This window comes from Artibeus jamaicensis, unplaced genomic scaffold (assembly GCF_021234435.1).
Source record: "Artibeus jamaicensis isolate MK-2021 breed Jamaican fruit bat unplaced genomic scaffold, CSHL_Jam_final scaffold_1019, whole genome shotgun sequence".
NCBI lineage: Eukaryota > Metazoa > Chordata > Mammalia > Chiroptera > Phyllostomidae > Artibeus > Artibeus jamaicensis.
In genome coordinates, this window is record NW_026522025.1 from 2,509,237 (window position 1) to 2,528,037 (window position 18,801).

General features: G+C 38.5%; 1 protein-coding gene across 4 annotated transcripts in view; it reads right to left on the reverse strand.

Moving 5' to 3' along the window:
• Positions 1–274: 274 nt before the first annotated feature.
• The window catches only part of EPS15 (epidermal growth factor receptor pathway substrate 15), a 122,962-nt gene continuing 104,435 nt past the window's right edge, over positions 275–18,801 (reverse strand). For 3 of the 4 annotated variants that reach the window (XM_053655451.1, XM_053655452.1, XM_053655450.1), the window contains 4 exons: positions 8,338–8,414; positions 6,587–6,749; positions 4,169–4,356; positions 275–1,692 (listed from right to left, as the gene is read on the reverse strand). In XM_053655451.1, coding sequence (XP_053511426.1) covers positions 1,546–1,692; positions 4,169–4,356; positions 6,587–6,749; positions 8,338–8,414 — 575 coding nt within the window. In that variant the 3' untranslated portion in view covers positions 275–1,545. The remainder of the gene's footprint in view (positions 1,693–4,168; positions 4,357–6,586; positions 6,750–8,337; positions 8,415–18,801) is intronic. The other variant, XM_053655453.1, reaches the window with a different exon arrangement.

Sequence of the window (18,801 nt, forward strand, 5' to 3'; positions counted from 1 at the left end):
CACTGCACTAGTTTATCAAAATTTAAGCCTTGTGATTACAATTCAGCCCTTGCTCCATATGTAAGACTTTAATGCTGAACTGTTTCAACTTACAAAGGTAGAAAAAAGTTAGCAGTGTAAGAAAGGGGTTTAAGTTTGTTTTAAGTTCTAGCAGTCCAATCATTTGTGGAGAAAAACAAAGCACCATTTCAAGATGAAATGAACTGGATGTTTTGGAATTATTCATAGGCTAGGCAGAAAGTGACTGATAAACACAGATCAATACCATTTTGACTTGATGACCAGAGAGACTTTTAATTAGTTTTAAGTGCATTTTTCTTTAGCTTGGTAAATAGGTATTCAATACATTACTTAAGTCAGTAACCGATGTTTTAAAAAAAATTAAGATTACAACATACAGCCTGTTTCAGATTCAGCTTGTCTGCTAGGTTAGTTTTACAGAAGACAGGCTTTTAACATACAAAGAGTTCTAATAATCTGGCAGGTCTCTTCTCTCCCAATTTAAAAAAAAAAAAAAAAAGATTTTTTTTTGCCAGCCTGCCAATTTCATAGGCAAAAAACAGGAAAAGAATAAACATTTTAAACCACAAAAAATGGACAAAAAGCAATGTGATTTAATACGTGTTACTTTTCCATTTGTATTCAGTGAAAGTTTTTACATTTCAAGTACTGAGCCTTCATTAAAGAAAACAAAGAATATATATATAAAAAATTAAAGTACCTTCCAGTTCTAGCTTGCTAAAGTTTCTTCTGCAAAAGTAGAAAAATAAACCTACCATGAACTAACAAGGACAGTGCCGTAGCAGCGGCAGAACAGCGGCCACGCCCTGGCGTTGCTCACCTTATACTGATGGGTATATTTTAGGTGGTAAATTTCCTCTGTTGTCTAGCACTTCAAATTATGGAGAGGTATCTGTTTATCTAAAATTCTTTAAATTTAGTCTGAAGCTGTAATGGTTCAATCTAAAGCATCCCTTTTTCAGTAATGGAGTCAATTTATGCAAAATATTTTTCCCTGTCTATGAAAAAAGTCTTTTGATTCTATGGAAATACAAACATGCATTTTAAATTAGTCAATCTGTACTATCATAAAAGAAATAGGATGTCCTATCCCTTCTCCTCCCTCATCCACGAAATCAGGGGAGAATACTGCAAATTTTAAGAAAGAACCCCACTGGCTATCATCAGCGTAACTACAGAATGAGAGTAGCACAGGGGTGAAGCTATTTCTCTATATTCCAGAAGGCAGAAAGAAGCCTGGGTGCTCTAGTTTAACACGGAAAAGCAGCAGAGGCAGGCAAAAGCTCACAGTAAATGCACACCAGAACAGGGACCTGGGTGAAGCTGTCTGACTCGGTTACTGCCTGGTTATAGGGAGAGGGGGGAGACAAATCTGAATTAAAAAAAAAAAAACTTTTGTCACAGTTACAGGAATCTCAAACCTTTTATATCCCCGTGCTTATGGTAGTTTTGATATACACTGTCAATAGCTTCAGCATTCAGGAAGAAGAGTGTTCCATGGTTGACAAAGGAGAGGAGAGTTCTTCACGCTTCTGAAATCTCAGACTTGCTGAGTGCAATGGCCAGTTCTAAGTCCTCCTGCTCCTGCTGGGTCAGGCGGGCGAGCCTCTGCTCCTCCTCTCTCTCACTCTCCCTCTTGGCCCACTCAATCATATCTTCTTCAGAGGGATACTGCCATGTACAAATGAATACACACACGAACAGATTAGTGAGTAAACAAATAAAACGAAAAGAAAAAACAGTTTTTACAAAGGGCACTAACTACTTGTTTCACCTGAAGGATGCTGGAAATAGTCTTCTTAGGTGTTGTATTTTTTTTCTGAAAACACCTTTAGTTTTAACCAGTTATTAAATATGCTTTTATTGTAAAAATTAGTGCAGTTTCCAGCCAGTTTATATAACTAAACATTAAAACATCATTTTAAAAAGTATATGCTTAAGGTGAGTTAGCCGATCTAAAAACAGGAGGGGCCAGCCTTTTTATCTAACACAAAACACCTGCTACTTTAGCTCCAGTGAGCACCCCACACGGCAGATCATTTTCAGCTTAATCCCCCCGGTACTCCCTGCCACATCCTAACCTTCCTGCACAGAAAAACTTTAAAGCAAAGACTATGATGATTTTGCTGTACATACGATGAGTACTAGGTATAGTAAATAAGATATGGATGAAAATTTTTACTGTATTATACAGATTTTGGCAGTCACTGAGAATTTTTTGACCCAGTCTAGGCAAGACCTTAATACTGGTAATTGGGTCAGAGATATATTTTTATCCCAAAACAGCAATCTTGGCAGATACTAAATAAAAAAAATTCTACTTGCTTTCAAGTCCTGTCATATTCAGAAATACCATAATAAAATGAATATCATAATAGGATGAAATGAAAGAAATTGTCAGGTTTTTTAAAAATGATAGCTTTTCCCTAAGGAACTAGAGGGACTTTTAAATTTTCAATACTTAATAAACCTTTCATAATGAAAAAAAAAGATGTTTTTAAGATTTTATTTATTTATTTTTAGAGAGGGGAAGGGAGGGAGAGAAACATCAATGTGTGGTGGCCTCTTGTGTGCCCCCTACTGGGGACCTGGCCTGCAACCCAGGCATGTGCCCTGACTGGGATCGAACTGGCAACACTCGGGTTCACAGCCTGCACTGAATCACTCAGCCACACCAGCCAACGTGGAAGACATTTTCATTATGCGCTGTTTTGTATTATACTATACTGACATTCTGAAGTATAAAATAAGCAAAATGCCTCAGCTATTGTTCAAGACTCATTCCAAACAGGTTTCAACTTGCTGAAATAATATTTAATGTATTAAATGCCATGAACTGCCAGGAGGTTACTTTATATTAAGAGGATTAAAATCTCTTAAGGAGCAATGCTATGCTTGAAACAAGTCAAATTCCATGTAACAAAAGAAAAGAGTACATTTCTGACATTCCATTTTCCAGTAATCAAGATACTGATTCCTATTCTGCTTCTTCACTTTCAGAAGAAGCCACTGGTGCTTAGAGTACAGATTCAAAATCTGGGTAACTCAGTTTAATTCGTTTGACCTCATGCACGCGGATTCCTGCCCACTCCCTTCTAACCAGACACGGCTGCTGGGAGGAAGTGACTGGCTGGGTGACATGGGGCTACACTGAAGGAGGCACAAAGTGGAGTGTGGCCAGGGTGACCGGGCCAACTACATCTACTTCCCAAGTCATCAAGGGTTTTAGATGATAAATAAAGGAAAATTCTTTTGTTATAGAATAAACAGATAATGACAGTCATTATCACTGAAAAAAAAATCTGGAAAATCAAACTGTTAGCTACTCTAAGAATTTTATTTTTTTAAAAAGCCCTGCTTTTTATCAAAAAATAGTGGCAGGTGTCATTGCTTTATGTCCCTCTACAGTGAAGCCTCCATAGCTGGTTTTCTCATCTGTGTGGTGCCACAGGCCCTGCCTCGGTCATTATCACGCTGCCCTCCAGGTGTTTTTACTGGCCTACCCAGTTTAGTCAGCTCTGGGAGTGGTCAAAGTACATATGCAAGGCTAGTGAAATAGAGCCCTCCAAATAATTAAAGATTTGTTTAACTCTTAACGATTGTATTTCATAAAACCGACATTTACATTAACAAACACTACTATGTAAAAACCAGAGTTTTACTTGCTATTCAGAATTCCTGGCCCCATCCTGTCATGCAATAGTTACTGACTAGTCTCCAGAAATCTACAAAGCTTTATACATAAACACACATACACAGTAACAAATACATAACATCACTACTGGCATTATTCATACAGTGGGCAGACAGCAAATGACTGTCTAATGGTCCATCATCCACAACAATTTGCAAAATAGTAACCATAAGGATTTTACTTGTTTAACCAAGACAAAGAGAAAAGGTTTACAAAACAACTGGTCTACTTCACAAGAAATAAGACTACTAAAATCATTTGTGCAATGGAATAATTTTAGAACCATCAAAACAAACAGAGGTTTTGGTTGGGGAAGAATAAAGATCATTTTTAGTATGTTGGTAAATTTTGTTGGAATGATGTGTATTTGGCAGACTCCAAAGTAATCTTTGAAAACCCTTCAAACTGCAAATGGAAAGATTCTCCCCCAAACAGCCCATTCACAGTACTTACAGCACTGAAGTTAGCAAAATTGCTTGGGTCAGCCTCTTTATTGGTAGTGGTAGTAGTAGTAGAAGTAAATGGATCGCAAAACATATCAGGATCTTTTTCTTTGGGGCTATCATTGACTGGGAAAGGCTGAAATGGATCATTCAGTTTAAAGGGATCGGAAGAATCCAATTTGTTGATGGGTCTTTTTCCTGGATCAAAATCATTACAATTAACCAGCAAATATGGCAAACACAGACACACAAGAACACGAACACAGGGAACATTAAAGAACTGGGGGTGGGGGAAAGGGGTGAGTGCTTAAAACATTCCCAATGTGGTCCGACACAGTCACACCAACAGTCTACCCTCGATTTTCACACGCACCCTCTCAACGACATCCCAGCTCCACGTATGTAAACTAAAAAACTGCACGGGGGAAAGGGATGGGCCAGAAACCCCACTTTTGCCAAGAGAATAAACCTCTTCTTCCCCAAAACAGCATGTCTCCAAGAAAAGACAGAAACAAAGGATGTAACAGGAGAATGACAAAGAATAAAGACAGCAATGCTTCTGCTATTAAAACCCCAGCCTCATACAGTTATTCACTGGCGGCAGTAAGGGCAAATGACTTTTGAAAAACGCTAATATTTTTCTGACTTTTTCTCTAATCTATATACAACACCTGGGAACATGAAATTAAAATTTACTTTGGCAAACCCCACCTACTTCTTGCCATCTATGATGTATTACTGAAGAACAGAGAAAGTATTATGACGCATAGGGCCTAAATCTTTGTGCTTGCTGGTAATCTCTGACCAAACAATAGCATATTGTTGCTCATTAATTCAGCGTCATTTTCAAACAAGTCCTCAAATTTTAAAGTCTTAAACTTAGTACTTCTTGAAGAAAAATAAGAATAGGCGTTAAAATATCTCCAAAAAAATATATTTTCCTAAAATGTATTAAACCGGTGATAGCAATCATATCAACAGATTCTTTCCATCACTGCAACAGTTCACAAAAGATGTTCCTATTTCATATCTCAGTGGGTCCTTCCACCAGTCCTTATAGGAAGGCAGAGTTCAAGTTAATGCCATCACCTAACATCTCAGACAGGGAGTCCCCAAAACCACACATTCAACATCACAGAGCCAGTCAGAGCATATCCAGAGTTAGAACCCAAACCTCTAAGCTTCCAGCCCAGTACGCTCTCCCAAAACCCATCCTTTCTTTGATCTTTCTACAGTGGTAAACACCCACTATGCTGCAGATCTAGTTAAAGCACTAATATATTATTTTACTTAGGACTTAAAAAATACCTTCACTTTTGGCATCATACAAGGCCAAAAAATTAAATGAACAAATTGACTCTCATTTGTTTAATATAGTCTGAAACCTTACCCTCTAGCAATGCATGATGCAGGCTACTTTCCTTAAAAGATAGAGAAATCACTTAACTTATTTACCTGATCTTCAACAGATAATTGAGTATTATTAATAATTAAGTGGGCAATTCTTTTAAACCAAGGAAGAAAAATCAACCTTCCCAAGAAATACCATAGGGAGGTGATTATGAAAAGGAAAGAAGAGTAATCTACAGCTGCTGTGGCTGAAAACCTCCCAAGGAATGATGTACATGATGTAAAGAACAATGTCCAGATGTGTCTTCTCCTATGACGACCCAGCAGCACCACAGACTCCAGGGCTGGCCTTTTCTGCCACTTCTCATCAACTTTATCATCTTCATTAAAAAACACCCCCTGCCACGTGTCCTAGAAAAATAAACAACCCTCCAACCCCTTTTCTTTGTATGGTACTAAAAATAAAAAAATAAAAAATAAAAAAATAAAAAACTTTAAGAATTTGTTCCTGGACCCCCCAAAAAATATTTTTATAAAATAAAGGAGTCTTACTATATAAGGTAAAATACTTAAAAAAAAAAAACCCAAACAAAAAAATACTTCCTTTTCAAATCACCATATTGCTAAATTCTGGCTAGAAAAAAGCCATATATTCTCACAATTAAGAATTTAAGACTTCACATTTGTCAAGAAAAGACTTCCAATTAATCTTCTGTTATAGAAATTAATTAAAACACCAAAGTGTAGAAAACTATTGTTCAAACGGTAATCGATGAGCTTCCAAAAAAGCAAAAGACTTCATTAGTACTTTCTTTTTTTCATTTACTGCCTCTCTAAAATGATTTAAAAAGAAATTCACTTATGCCAGAAAAGTACTTCCTGACAGTTATACTGGCTGGCCCCACGGATAATGTCTGTCATTCCGTGTTGGGGTCGAAAGAGAGGACAGCAGCAGACTCCTGCCACTTGTTTTGACTTGTTTTAAGGCCCTTTAGATAAACCTATAAATAAGGCCCACATAATACTTTAAGAAAAGGGAAAGATCTTATTGATTTAGAAAAGGTACTAACTCTCATACCAGGTGGCGGTGGGCAGGGTCTTGTTGGAGTTCCGACCTTTGGGGGCAGGGCAGGGGGTACATCTTCACTTTTGACTGGTGCTTCTTCCGGCGTATTTTTTGTAACGACCATATTGCTGGCAGAGCTCGACGTGGCCGAAATAAAAGGATCTTCATTGTTGACCTTTGTTTGAAAAGAAATATTTATACATGGTTATGTATACATTATACCAAACTGTACATGACCATGTAGCATTTGAAGAATTGTCTTCAGTATTATGCCGCTTTATTTATTTCAATTCTGAAGCACTGACATTTCAACCTTTGTATTCAGGGCCAAAGGAAGAACTTTATTAAATTGTTCTATATGAGTAGTAAGTATAATATCTTATTCTTTCCTTCCTTCCAAAATTTTATTTATTTATTTTTAGAGAGGGGAAGGGAAGGAGAAAGAAAGGGAGAAAAACATTAGTGTGTGGCTGCCTCTCGCACTCCCCTCACTGGGGACCTGGCCAGCAACCCAGGCCTGTACCCTGGCTGGGAATTAAATCAGCAACCCTTTGGTTTGCAGGCCTGTACTCAATCCACTCAGCCACACCAGCCAGGGCAACATCACTATTTATTAAGAGCAACAGGCCTGGGTTGTTGTACCAAAACAAGCCAACTCTGGATCAACTGTTTGTCAAGCTTCAGGCAATACAAAACCACCTGAGGCCATTTTACAGGGACTACATATCTTCCCTCAAATGGGTATCTGATCTGAATGATTAAAAAAAAGATTTCACACTTCCCAAGGTATATTTAAATATAGGCAAGATTTAGCAAATGTCAAAAAAAAAAAAAGACGTTTCAAAAACATTAAAGACAGCTTGAAATCAGTGTTTTAAAACAAAGTGAGCCATGGACCCATAATTTGAGTCATTATGTGAGTCTGAGGGCCCTGTCCTTCTAATACGAGGAGTAATAAAAGACTGAGTATTCTACAATGAATCAGATGTTATGATTTTAGACCTATTCAGGCCAGTATTTCTCTACAGAGCACTACTGACATTGTGGGCTGGCCATAATTCTATGTTGGGGGTTGTGGGGGCTGGACAGGGGGTTTGCAGGGTGTTTAACAGCATCCCCGCTCTCTATCTGCTAAGTATGAGCAGTCCCCCTCTCTAGCTGTGACAACCAAAAATACCTTTAGACATTGCCAAAGGTTTCCTGGGGGTGGGGAGAGGGGGGAAGTACCACCCAGCTGAGAAACAATGGCATAGACAATTTGACTCTAATTTTACTGTTTTGGCTTCAATCAGTCCTAAAGCTATCTTGGAAAGTAGGTAGTAGATATTTAAGTGCTGGACTATGTGTATTAATTGTCTTAATATAAACCTAACAGCCTTAGAACAACAACAAAAAAATCAATTAAGCAATGCAGAGAGGATAGAACGGAATGCCCAGATTATATATTGACCCAGACAATCAAGAGGAGAAAAATGTAGTTCAATTGGAAGAAACATGTTTAAAAAGACAGAAGACTCTTAGAAATGAAATTGTTGAGCAAACTTGTCAGTAAAACACTATAATTACCTATACACTCATTGCTGTCTTTTTAAATAGAAATACATCTAATTATATCTTACCTTTCATTTCTATCGAAATCAACATTTGCTGCGATTTATCGAAATCAAGTTGCATTGTCAGAGGCTTAAATAATAGAAAGGAAGGGCTGCTCTTTTGGTGGAGACATAGTGTATTCCACTTTCCCACCAGTCAGTTTTGATTACCTTTGACAATCTGCTGAAGTCGGCAAATCCATCTTCAAATGATTCATTTCCAAAAACAGAAGCGAAGGGGTCTGTGGCTAAAATGAATACAGAAAATCAATACAACAGGACAGAAAGACATCAAATTTCACATCCTCTTTTGTTTGGTAACATTAAGACAGATAAAAAATATCTAATTCCAAATAATAGTTCTGAATTTCTGACTTAAGTTCCCAGTGAACACATTGATATCCCTACAAGATAAATATATTCTTCTATATAAATCAACTGATAAATGATTTAGGATAAAATAAAAACAGGTAAACCAATTCCAGGGAAAGCATTTAACACTTTGGAACAACTGGGGAGCAAGACAGACTACGCAATCCAGGGTTCCAGTACAGGAAAAGAAAAACTCAAAACCTCTGGCTATAAAAACCTGTGGGGGTTGTGGTGGTGGGAGAAACTCCCAGCCTCACAGGAATTTGTTGGAGAGACCCACAGGGTCCTAGAACATATACAAGTCCACCTACCTGGGTACCAACCTAGAAGGGCCCAATCTGCTTATGAGTAGTGAGGGAAGTGACTGAAAGCTGGCCAAAAGCAGAGCAGGCAATATTGTTCCTACTCAGACCCCTCCCCTACATACAGGGCCACAACCCAGTGACATGGGCTATCCTGCCTGGTAAATACCTATGGCTCCACCCCTTACAACGTAACAGGTGCACAGAGACAAAGAAGTATGGCCCAAATTAAAAAACAGATAAAAACTCCAGAAAAACAACAAAGCAAAAAAAGAGATAGTCAACCTATCAGATGCAGAGTTCAAAACATTGGTAATCAGGATGCTCACAGAAATGGTTGAGCATGGTTGCAAAATAGAGGAAAAAGTGAAGGCTATGAAAAGTGAAATAAAGAAAAATATACAGGGGACCAACAGTGAAGGGAAGGAAACCAGGAATCAAATTAACGATTTGGACCAGAAAGAAGAAATAAACATTCAAGCAGAATGGAATAAAGAAACATGAATTTAAAAGAACAAGGAGAGGCTTAGGAACCTCCAGGACAACTTTAAATGTTCCACATCCAAATCACAGGGGTGCAGAAGGAGAAAAGGAAGAGCAAGAAATTGAAAACTTATTTGAAAAACAATGAAGAACATCCCCAATCTGGCAAAGGAAATAGACTTCCAGGAAGTCAGGAAGCTCAGAGAGTCCCAAAGAGGCTGGACCCAAGGAAGCACACACCAAGGCACATCAGAATTACAATACCCAAGATTAAAGCAGAGAACTTTAAAAGCAGCAAGAGAAAAGGAGAGAGTTGCCTATGAAAGAGTTCCCAAAAGACTTAGCAGCTAATTTCTCAAAAGAAACCTTACAGGCAAGATGGGGCTGGAAAGAAGTATTTGAAGTCATCATGAAAGACAAGGACCTACACCCAAGATTGCTCTATCAGCAAAGCTATCATTTAGAATGGAAGGGCAATAAAATGCTTCCCAGATAAGGTCAAGTTAAAGAGGTTCATCATCACCAAGCCCTTATGATATGAAATGTTAAAGGGACTTAACTAAGAAAAAGATCAAAACTATGAACAGTAAAATGACAACAAACACACAACTATCAACAACTGAACATAAAACAAAAACAAACTAAGCAAACAACTAGAATAAGAACAGAATCACAGAAATGGAGATCACATGGAGGGTTATCAGCGGGGAGGGGGAGAGGTAAAAATGGGGGACAAGGCATAGGGAATAAGAAGCATAAATGGTAGGTATGAAATAGACAGGGGGAGGTTAAGAATAGTATAGGAAATGAAGAAGCCAAAGAACTTCACTAGAATTCACTGTCTAGTGAGAAACATGTAAGCAAACCATAACAAAACAATCTTAAATGAGCTATTTGAGGTTACGAAAAACCTGTTGTAGGAGTCACTACCTGTCTGGGAGAATTAGGAAAAGTATCAAAGAAGCCACTACATTTGAGCTAGGCCTTGTAAATAAGGGCGGGGATCTGCCAAACAGATGAAGGTGGGAGAGAGAAGGCTATTCCAGGCAGAAGGCACAGTAATTGCAAAAAGCGTGCTCCACAGGCATGAGAAATGACCTGTTCCATCACAGTGCACCTATCACATGGATGAACATTTCAGGTAGGAATGAACTGATCTACTTTGAGATTGGTTTCACCTGTTGAGGCATAAGTTCTACCAATAAAGTCGAAGAATGTTTATAGAAACTGCTGTTCGACATAGGCAAGGACAAAGAAAGAAAGGTGCGGGGGAAGAGACCTGTGAAAAGAGAGGGTAAGACAGAGCAAGCTAAGAGGTGCAGAAAAAGTCTCCTTGTCCTTCCTCAACTCTTCATCTCTACATCAAATCAGTTTTAGAACAACAGTGCCCACCCACCATTTAAACGTGTAAAGCGTGCTCTTATCCTAAAAATGAGTATACAATGGACACAAACAGAAGAGGCAAGGGAAGTATACAGGGCTAGGTAAAAGTAGGTTTACAGTAGGGAGTACATGAAACAGAGTTTATTCTTGTACTATTATATTATTTATTTGTATTACAATTGTAAACCTACTTTTGCCAACCCTGTGTATTATTTTTTGTTTGCTTTGTCACCCAGATGGTCACTGGGTGGAGGAAGCACAGAGAGGTGGGTAGAAGCATAGAAAAAATTAGTCCTCCAGGGTACATAACGACTCAGAGCCTGAAGAGGATGTGGAAAGTCCAGAGTTACAGGAAATTCTACAGCTTCGGCTGTGAAAGCTGCTTTACTATTATTACATATCTGCTGAGTCAAGAGCCTGGGACCCAGCCTAGTCATGGGTGCTGTTTCAGGCCTTCCCTTGTTTCTTTCCCTCCTCCTGTTATCCTGACACCAGGGCCACCGAGGTATCATCAGGGTGCAGATGCTCTCCTGACTGGAAGACAGGTGGCAAGGGCAAAGGAGCTGGGCTCACTGCACTGGAGGGACTGAGAAATCCGCCTCCTGCTTTTCCTCTGCTGCTGTCCCAGAACTTTCACGAGAAGTCCTAACGCATGCGTGGCAACAGTGCTGAGTTACGTCAGGTCTGACTGAAATTTTGACAAAAAGTGTACACTGTGAAATAAATGAATAAAAAACATGACATTTATGTATGAAGCATATGCTGCTGTAGTGAACTAGAGTTTTTCTACAATTTCTTCATTAAAGTAACTTAAATATTCAGCATTGGCCAAAAACACCAGGACATGTATCCTGAAAGAATGACAATGTACTTTCCCCAAACTGGGGACTTAGTAAGACTTTGGCTACCACTTTCTCTGATGTTGATCGTGACTGCTATGAGGCAGAGGCCTGCTCAGAAATTGGAAGGCGTCGCTGAGTGCGAACGTGTTTGGAGTGTGTGTGAGCCACCTGCTGAGGAGCCCCAAAAACAACACAGTGAGGAACTGGGCAGGTGGCTTACTACCTACTGATGCACCAGGTCTGTGGGCCAGCAGAACCAGGCTTTCAATGCAAACGTGGCCTCACTAACACCCTCTTCTCCCTAAGAATAAAGGTAATGAACACTCTGGAAAAATATATAAAAGCATAATAAAAAATGTCATCTATAATATCATTTCCAGAAATAACCTGTACCAGTATTTTAGCATACTTCTGTAACAGCTTTTTATCCTCGTATTTTTCATTACATATTTGAGATCATACTATGCTGACATGCTTTTTTTTTAATGTGTGATGGATAAAGCTACACTTTAGGCATACCACATTTTATCCCATTACCCTGATTTAATTTATAGCATTCACCAGTACCTAACTTATCACATGTAAGCTCTATTAAAGAGGAACTCTGTTCTGTTGACCTCTGGATCTTCAAGGCCAAAAACAAGGTCTGGCAAATAAGACAGAACTCTTATTGTTGACAATATTTTTAAAAATTAAAAAAGGAGGATAACCACCTATTTAGCCAGATGACCAACAAATAAAAAGGGAAACCAGTTTTAAGGCTCACAAATAAATCCCATAAAACAGCTGTCTACCAGAGAATCCTGAGAGCAAGAAATCTTCCCCCCCCCTCCATGACCCATTTATGACCCACAAGATAATTGAGCTCAAGCTCACTGAAAACCTTCAACAGATCCTCATGAGTAACATGAGGTGTCGATACTGGTCATTAATAAAGGATCCATTTTCTCAAGCTCATCTCCAATTCATTCACACACCCCCTGACCCACTTATCCATTCACATTTACTAAGCATCTATTATGTTCAAGGTTTGGTTCTAAGGATTCAGAATAGAATAAGACACGACATCTACCTTCAAGGAACTCATGATTTAACTAAGTGATATACACACACACACACAATTGCTACACAGTAAGTGTTAAAATTCAGAGACAGCAAAGGAGAGGCAACATCTATGCTTATGAGAAAGAGGCAAAGAAGACTTCATGAGAAAGATTTCACTTTCTTTTACTGGTGGACAGAAAGGAGGTAAGAGCAGAGAGACACGCACCACACACCTGCTCATGTGCACACATTTCTTTTTTTATTTTTTAAAACAATTTTTAGAGATTGATTTATTTTTAGAGAGAAGAGAAGATAGGAAAAAAGAGAGAGAAACATCTCTTGGTTGCCTGTGCAAGCCCCCGACCAAGGACCCAGCTCACAATCCAGCTATGTGCTCTGAGTGGGAATCAAACCCACGACCTCTCAGTCCTCAGGGCAATACCCAACCCACTGGGCCACATCAGTCAGGGCTTTTCTTTCTTTCTTTTTAAAAAATTTACTTATTTATTTATTTTCGGAGAGGGAAGTGAATATCCAATGAGAGAGAGAAACACCAATCAGTGGCCTCCCACACTGCAAAACTGGAGCGAAGCTGCAACCCAGGCATGTGCCCTGACCATGAATCGAACGAACCAGCAACCTTTCACTTTGTGGGACAATGCCCAACCGAGACACACCAGTCAGGGCACGCACACACATTTTTCCATTCAACAATTAAGTGGCCTTGGAGGAGAAAGTCATGGACTGTGGCTTGTGGAAATGATGAAAATTAAAGAACATGAAAGAAAGCGGAATCTAAGAATCATAAAATATATGAACATCTGTGTGCTTAGCCTGAGTCACTGCCTGTAAAAACAAAGACCTACCTACTCCGAATTTTATTACTGCTGGAGCCAAAGATGCTCTGGGGATGCCACGAGCTCCCTTCTACTCACTCTTCGGGATGTTGTAAAGCTTTAACTGAGAGTTGGGCCCTGGCTGGGGTGGCTCAGTGGATTGAGCACCAGCCTGCAAACCAAAGAGTCACCAGTTTGATTCTCAGTCAGGACACATGCCTGGGTGGCAGGCCAGGTCAGGTCCCTGTAGGGGGCACACAAGAGGCAACCACACAGTGATGTTTCTCTCCCTCTTTTTCTCCCTCCCTTCCCCTCTGTCTAAAATAAATAAAATCTTTAAAAAAAAAAGGAATTGGAAAGACTGCATTTTCTCAGTCAGGAGTTAGTAAAATATCCCATGCAAAAAATTTTCTGGCAACAGAACTAATCTCATTTATAATGAAGTGGCAAAAAAAAAACTTTTAAAAGTTGAAATAAAGTGTATGTAGAAACTCAGTAACCTGAATTTTCTTGCTTCTGTTTTCTTTCTTAGTTCTGTAATGTGCCTACTGATGGCAGTAGGAAAAGCTGAAAAGCCCCCAATGTGAGGCAAAATATTAAAAAATTTTAATGTCCTTCTATGTGTCATGCCTACTATACTTTAGAGGTAAAGTGAAGTAATTTATCATTTATTTTTTATTTTATTTTTAGAGAGAGGGGAAGAGAAGGAGAAAGAGAGGGAGAGAAACATCAGCGTGTAGTTGCCTCTCATGTGCCCCCCACTGGGGACCTGGCCCCCAACCCAGGTGTGTGCCCTGACTGGGGATTGAAACTGCGACCCTTTGGTTTGCAGGCTGGTGCTCAATCCACTGAGCCACACTAACCAGGGCTAGCATTTAATTTTTAAGAACAAAAATTTGTGCTTATGTTTTTTACTTTGAAAGCTTATAGTTTTTTAAAATTTATTTAAATCATTTTTCATTTTTCAATTACGGCTGACATACAATAAAGTATTCGTGCCAGATGTGGACCACAGTGACTAGATCTGGTGCGACTGAGTGAGCATACTAATAAACCTCGTGCCTCCCCGACACCATACACAGTTACTAGAATACTACTGACTACGTATTGCCTATGATGTACTTCACATCCTCACCACTACTCTGTAACAACCAATCTGTACTTCCTAATCTTTTCACCTTTTCCACCCATTCCTCCAGCCTGTCTCCCATCTAGCAACCCTCAAAATGTTCTCTGTGTCTGTGAGTTTGTTTCTGTCTGCTTCTTTATTTTGTTTTTTAGATTCAATTGTTGAAAAATATGCATTTATTGCCATTTTACTATTTATATTTTCTATCTTTTTTTCTTCTTCTTCTTAAAGAAGACCTTTTCATATTTCAATTAATACTGTTTGGTCGTGATGAACTTTAACTTTTTCTTTTCTGGGAAGCTCTTTATCTGTCCTTTGATTCTAAATGAAGCTTTTCTGGATAAAGTAATCTTAGTTGTAGGTCCTTGCTTTTCATCACTTTGAATATTTCTTGCCAATCCTTTCTGGCCTGCAAAGTTTCTGTTGAGAAATCAGCTGATGTTCTTATGGTGGTTCCCTTGTAGGTAATTAACTACTTTTCTCTTGCTGCTTTTAAGATTCATCTTTGTCCTTAACCTCCTGTATTTTAATTATGTGTTTTGGTGTGGGCCTCTGTGAGTTCACCTTGTTTGGGACTCTGTGCTTCCTAGGCTTGTATGTCAATATAGAAGACCTAACTAGAATAATTAGGTAAGGTGAAGAAGAGCACCCAATTGTAAAAGAACAAATAAAATTATCTGTGTAGAAGACATGATCTGAGATGTAGAAAACTAAAGATTCCACAAAAACACCTATTTAGAACAAATGGATTCAGCAAGCAGTAAGACATAAAAATCAATACACAAAAACCAGTAAGATTTCTATACACTAACAATAAAAAATATAAAAAGGAAATTAAGAAAATAATTTCAGCCCTGGCCAGGTAGCTCAGTTCACTGGAGCAATGAACGATATACCACACGGTTGTGGATTCAATTCCCATGGGAATCAAATCCCATCTGATTTCATGTTTCTCTCACAGATCAATGTTTCTCTCTCTCTCTCTCTGCCCCAGCTCTAAATCAAGAAGCATATCCTTGGGTGAAAATTAAAAAGAAAATAATTTCATTTGAAATAGCAGCAAAAGGAATAAAATACTTAGGAATTAACTTAACCAAGGCAGACTTAAGCACTGACAATTATAAAACATTCTGTAAGTAAAGAACAAATAAGTGGAAAGACAGCCCATGTTTGTGGATTAGAAGACTTGGTAAGATTTTTAATAATATCCAAAGCAATCTACAGACTGAATGCATTCTCTATGAAAATCCCAATGACATTTTTTGCAAAAATAGGAAACTCATTCTAAAATTCATATGGAATCTCCAGAAACCCTGAGTAACCAAAGCAATTTTGAAAAATAATATAGGCTTCAAACCTCCTTTTTTCAAAATGTATAACAAAGTTACAGTAATTGAAACAGTACTGGCATTAGACATTTAGACCACCGACACAGGCTAGAAAGCCCAAAAACAAACCCTTGCATATATGGTCAAATTATGTTCTGCAAGGATGACAAACCACTCAGCGCAGAAAGAGCAAGTCCTTTCAATAGATGGTGTTGGGAAAACTGATATTCACATGAAAAAGAAATGAAGTTGGACCTTACCTTAAAACATATATGAAATTTAACTCAAAATGGATCATGGGGGAATGGTTAGAGGTGGGAGAGGGTGTGAGGGGGATAAAAAATAATAAAAAATATGATAAAAATATTAAAAAATGGATCAAGGACTTGAATATAAGATTTAAAACTATAAAACTCTTAGAAAACACATAGGGGAAAGTTACATGATATAAACAGCTCTACTTTCTTGCATGTGACATTAAAAGCACAGGCAACAGAGTAGATACAGTGAACTACATCAAAACCTAAAAATTTTGCTCTGGCTGGTGTAGCTCAGTGGATTGAACACAGGCCTGTGAAGCAAAGGGTCACCGGTTTGATTCCCAGTCAGGACACATGCCTGGGTTGCAGGTCAAGTCCCCAGTAGGGGACACATGAGAGGCAACCACACATTGATGTTTCTCTCCCACTCTTTCTCCTTCCCTTCCCCTCTCTCTAAAAATAAATAAATAAAATATTCTTAAAAAAAATCATGTGCACCAATGGACAGTATCAACCAACACAAGGAAAAGGCAACCAGTGGAATGGAGAAAATATCTGCAAATCATATGTCTCATAAGGAGTTAAATCCAGAGTATATAAAGAATTCCTACAACAACAACAAAAAAGAAAACAACTAATATGAAAAATGGACAAAGTACTTAAACAGACATTTCTTCAAAGAAGATTACCTAAATGGCCAATAAGCAAGCACATGAATAGATGCTTTCAACTCATCATTAGGGAAGTGTAACTCAAATCAGTGAGATAACACCTGATGCCCTTCAGGATGGCTATTACCAAAAAACCAGGAAGTAGTAAGTATTGGTGGGGATGAAGAAAAACTGGGACCCCTGGAATGTAACATGGTACAGCTGCTTCCCTGACTGGTGTGGCTTCAGATGGATGGGTGTCATCCCGCAAAGCGAAAGGCTGTGGGTTCATTCCCAGTCAGGGTGCTTATGAGAGGCAACTGATTGATGTTTCTCTCTCACGTCGATGTTTGTCTTCCTCTCTTTCTCCCTCCCTTCCCTTCTCTCTAAAATTAATTTAAAAAAATTAAAATGGTATAGCTACTATGAACAACAGTATGATAGTCTCTCAAAAAATGAAAAAAGAGAATTACCATATGATCCAGCAATTTCACTTTTGGGTGTATACAATAAAGAATTGAAACCAAGGACTTAAACAGATATCTGTGTACTAATATGAAGGGCAGCATTATTCATAATAACCAAAATGTAGAAGCAACCCAAGTGTCTATGGAAGTATAAGTGAATAAACAAAATGTGGTATGAACATAAAATAAAATATTACTTGGTCTTAATAGGAAAGGAAATTCTCACACAGATGAACCTTAAAGACACCATACTTAGTAAAATAAGCCAGTCACAAAAAGATAAATACTATATGATCCCACTTATATGAGGTATCTAGAGTAGTCAAATTCATAAATAAATGTGAAGTAAGTAAATACAGAGAGTAAATAAGTGGTAGTTGCCAGAGCCTGGCAGAAGGAATAATGGGGAACTTTAATCAGTGTCGAACTGCAGGTTATGACGATAAAACAAGTTGAGATGTGTGGGTGTGATGGCCAAGCAACAATGTGAATGTACGTAACACGCTGAACCACACACTTAAAAATGTCTAAAATGGTAAATGTTATGTTATATATATTTTACCACAATGTTTCTAAAAACCCACTTATCAGAACAACATAAACAATATACCCCATCCTCAAGGTTTTCACCCACTGGGCTACTATCACATGCTCTGTGAGGAGAGTAATTCATTCATCCATTCATTAAGTAGTATTATGTGCCCATGCATGGTTTAATGTTCTTGGACTACATCAGTGAATACAAAGATCCAGGTTCCTAAGGAAATTAAAATCCACTGGAAGAAGATAGATAAAAGAAAAACAAAGTAATTCGTACTATATGCTGTAAAGTAATTAGCTGTAATGAACGAAAAAAGAGTACAGAATAATTTTAAGGTAGGATTGCTGGGATGGATGTTGGTAGTTGTAAATGTTAAAATGGGGTGAATAAGCCTCACTGGATTGACAGTTTGGTGAAGATTTGTTAGAGGTAATGGAGCACATCGCGTGGAGAGATGAAGAAAGATCAGCCCAGGAACAGGGAACAGGTGAGGGCGGAGAGCCTAAGGAACACCAGCCCGTTGCCTGAGCAGCAGCACAGAGGACACTGTGGCTGAAGCAGAGTAAGTAAAGGGCATGCTCATTAGATTAGTAGAAAGTTACAGGCCACTGTAACGCTTTTACTGGATATAACTTGAAGACAGAGACAGATTTCCTTACAGCTAAGGATAGAGTGACAGAAAAAGAACCACAGATGACTTTGATATTTCAGGTCTTAGCAATATTAAAGATGAAATAACCATGAATTAAGATGGAGAAAGCTTTAAGAGAAGCAGGTCTGGGAAGGAAGATCGGGAGTTCAGTGTTATTAGACACTGTTAGACAGTGTTAGATATATCTAGCAGCTCATTTAAGTGGAGATGTCAACAGGTGGTTGGGTATATGAGTCCAGAGTTCAGGAAAAACGATATGGCTAGAGCTATACATCAGCATAATAACAGAAAGAATCAGCAAGGAGACACAAGGAATGACCAAAGGGGTCAGTGGAAAACCAGAGCT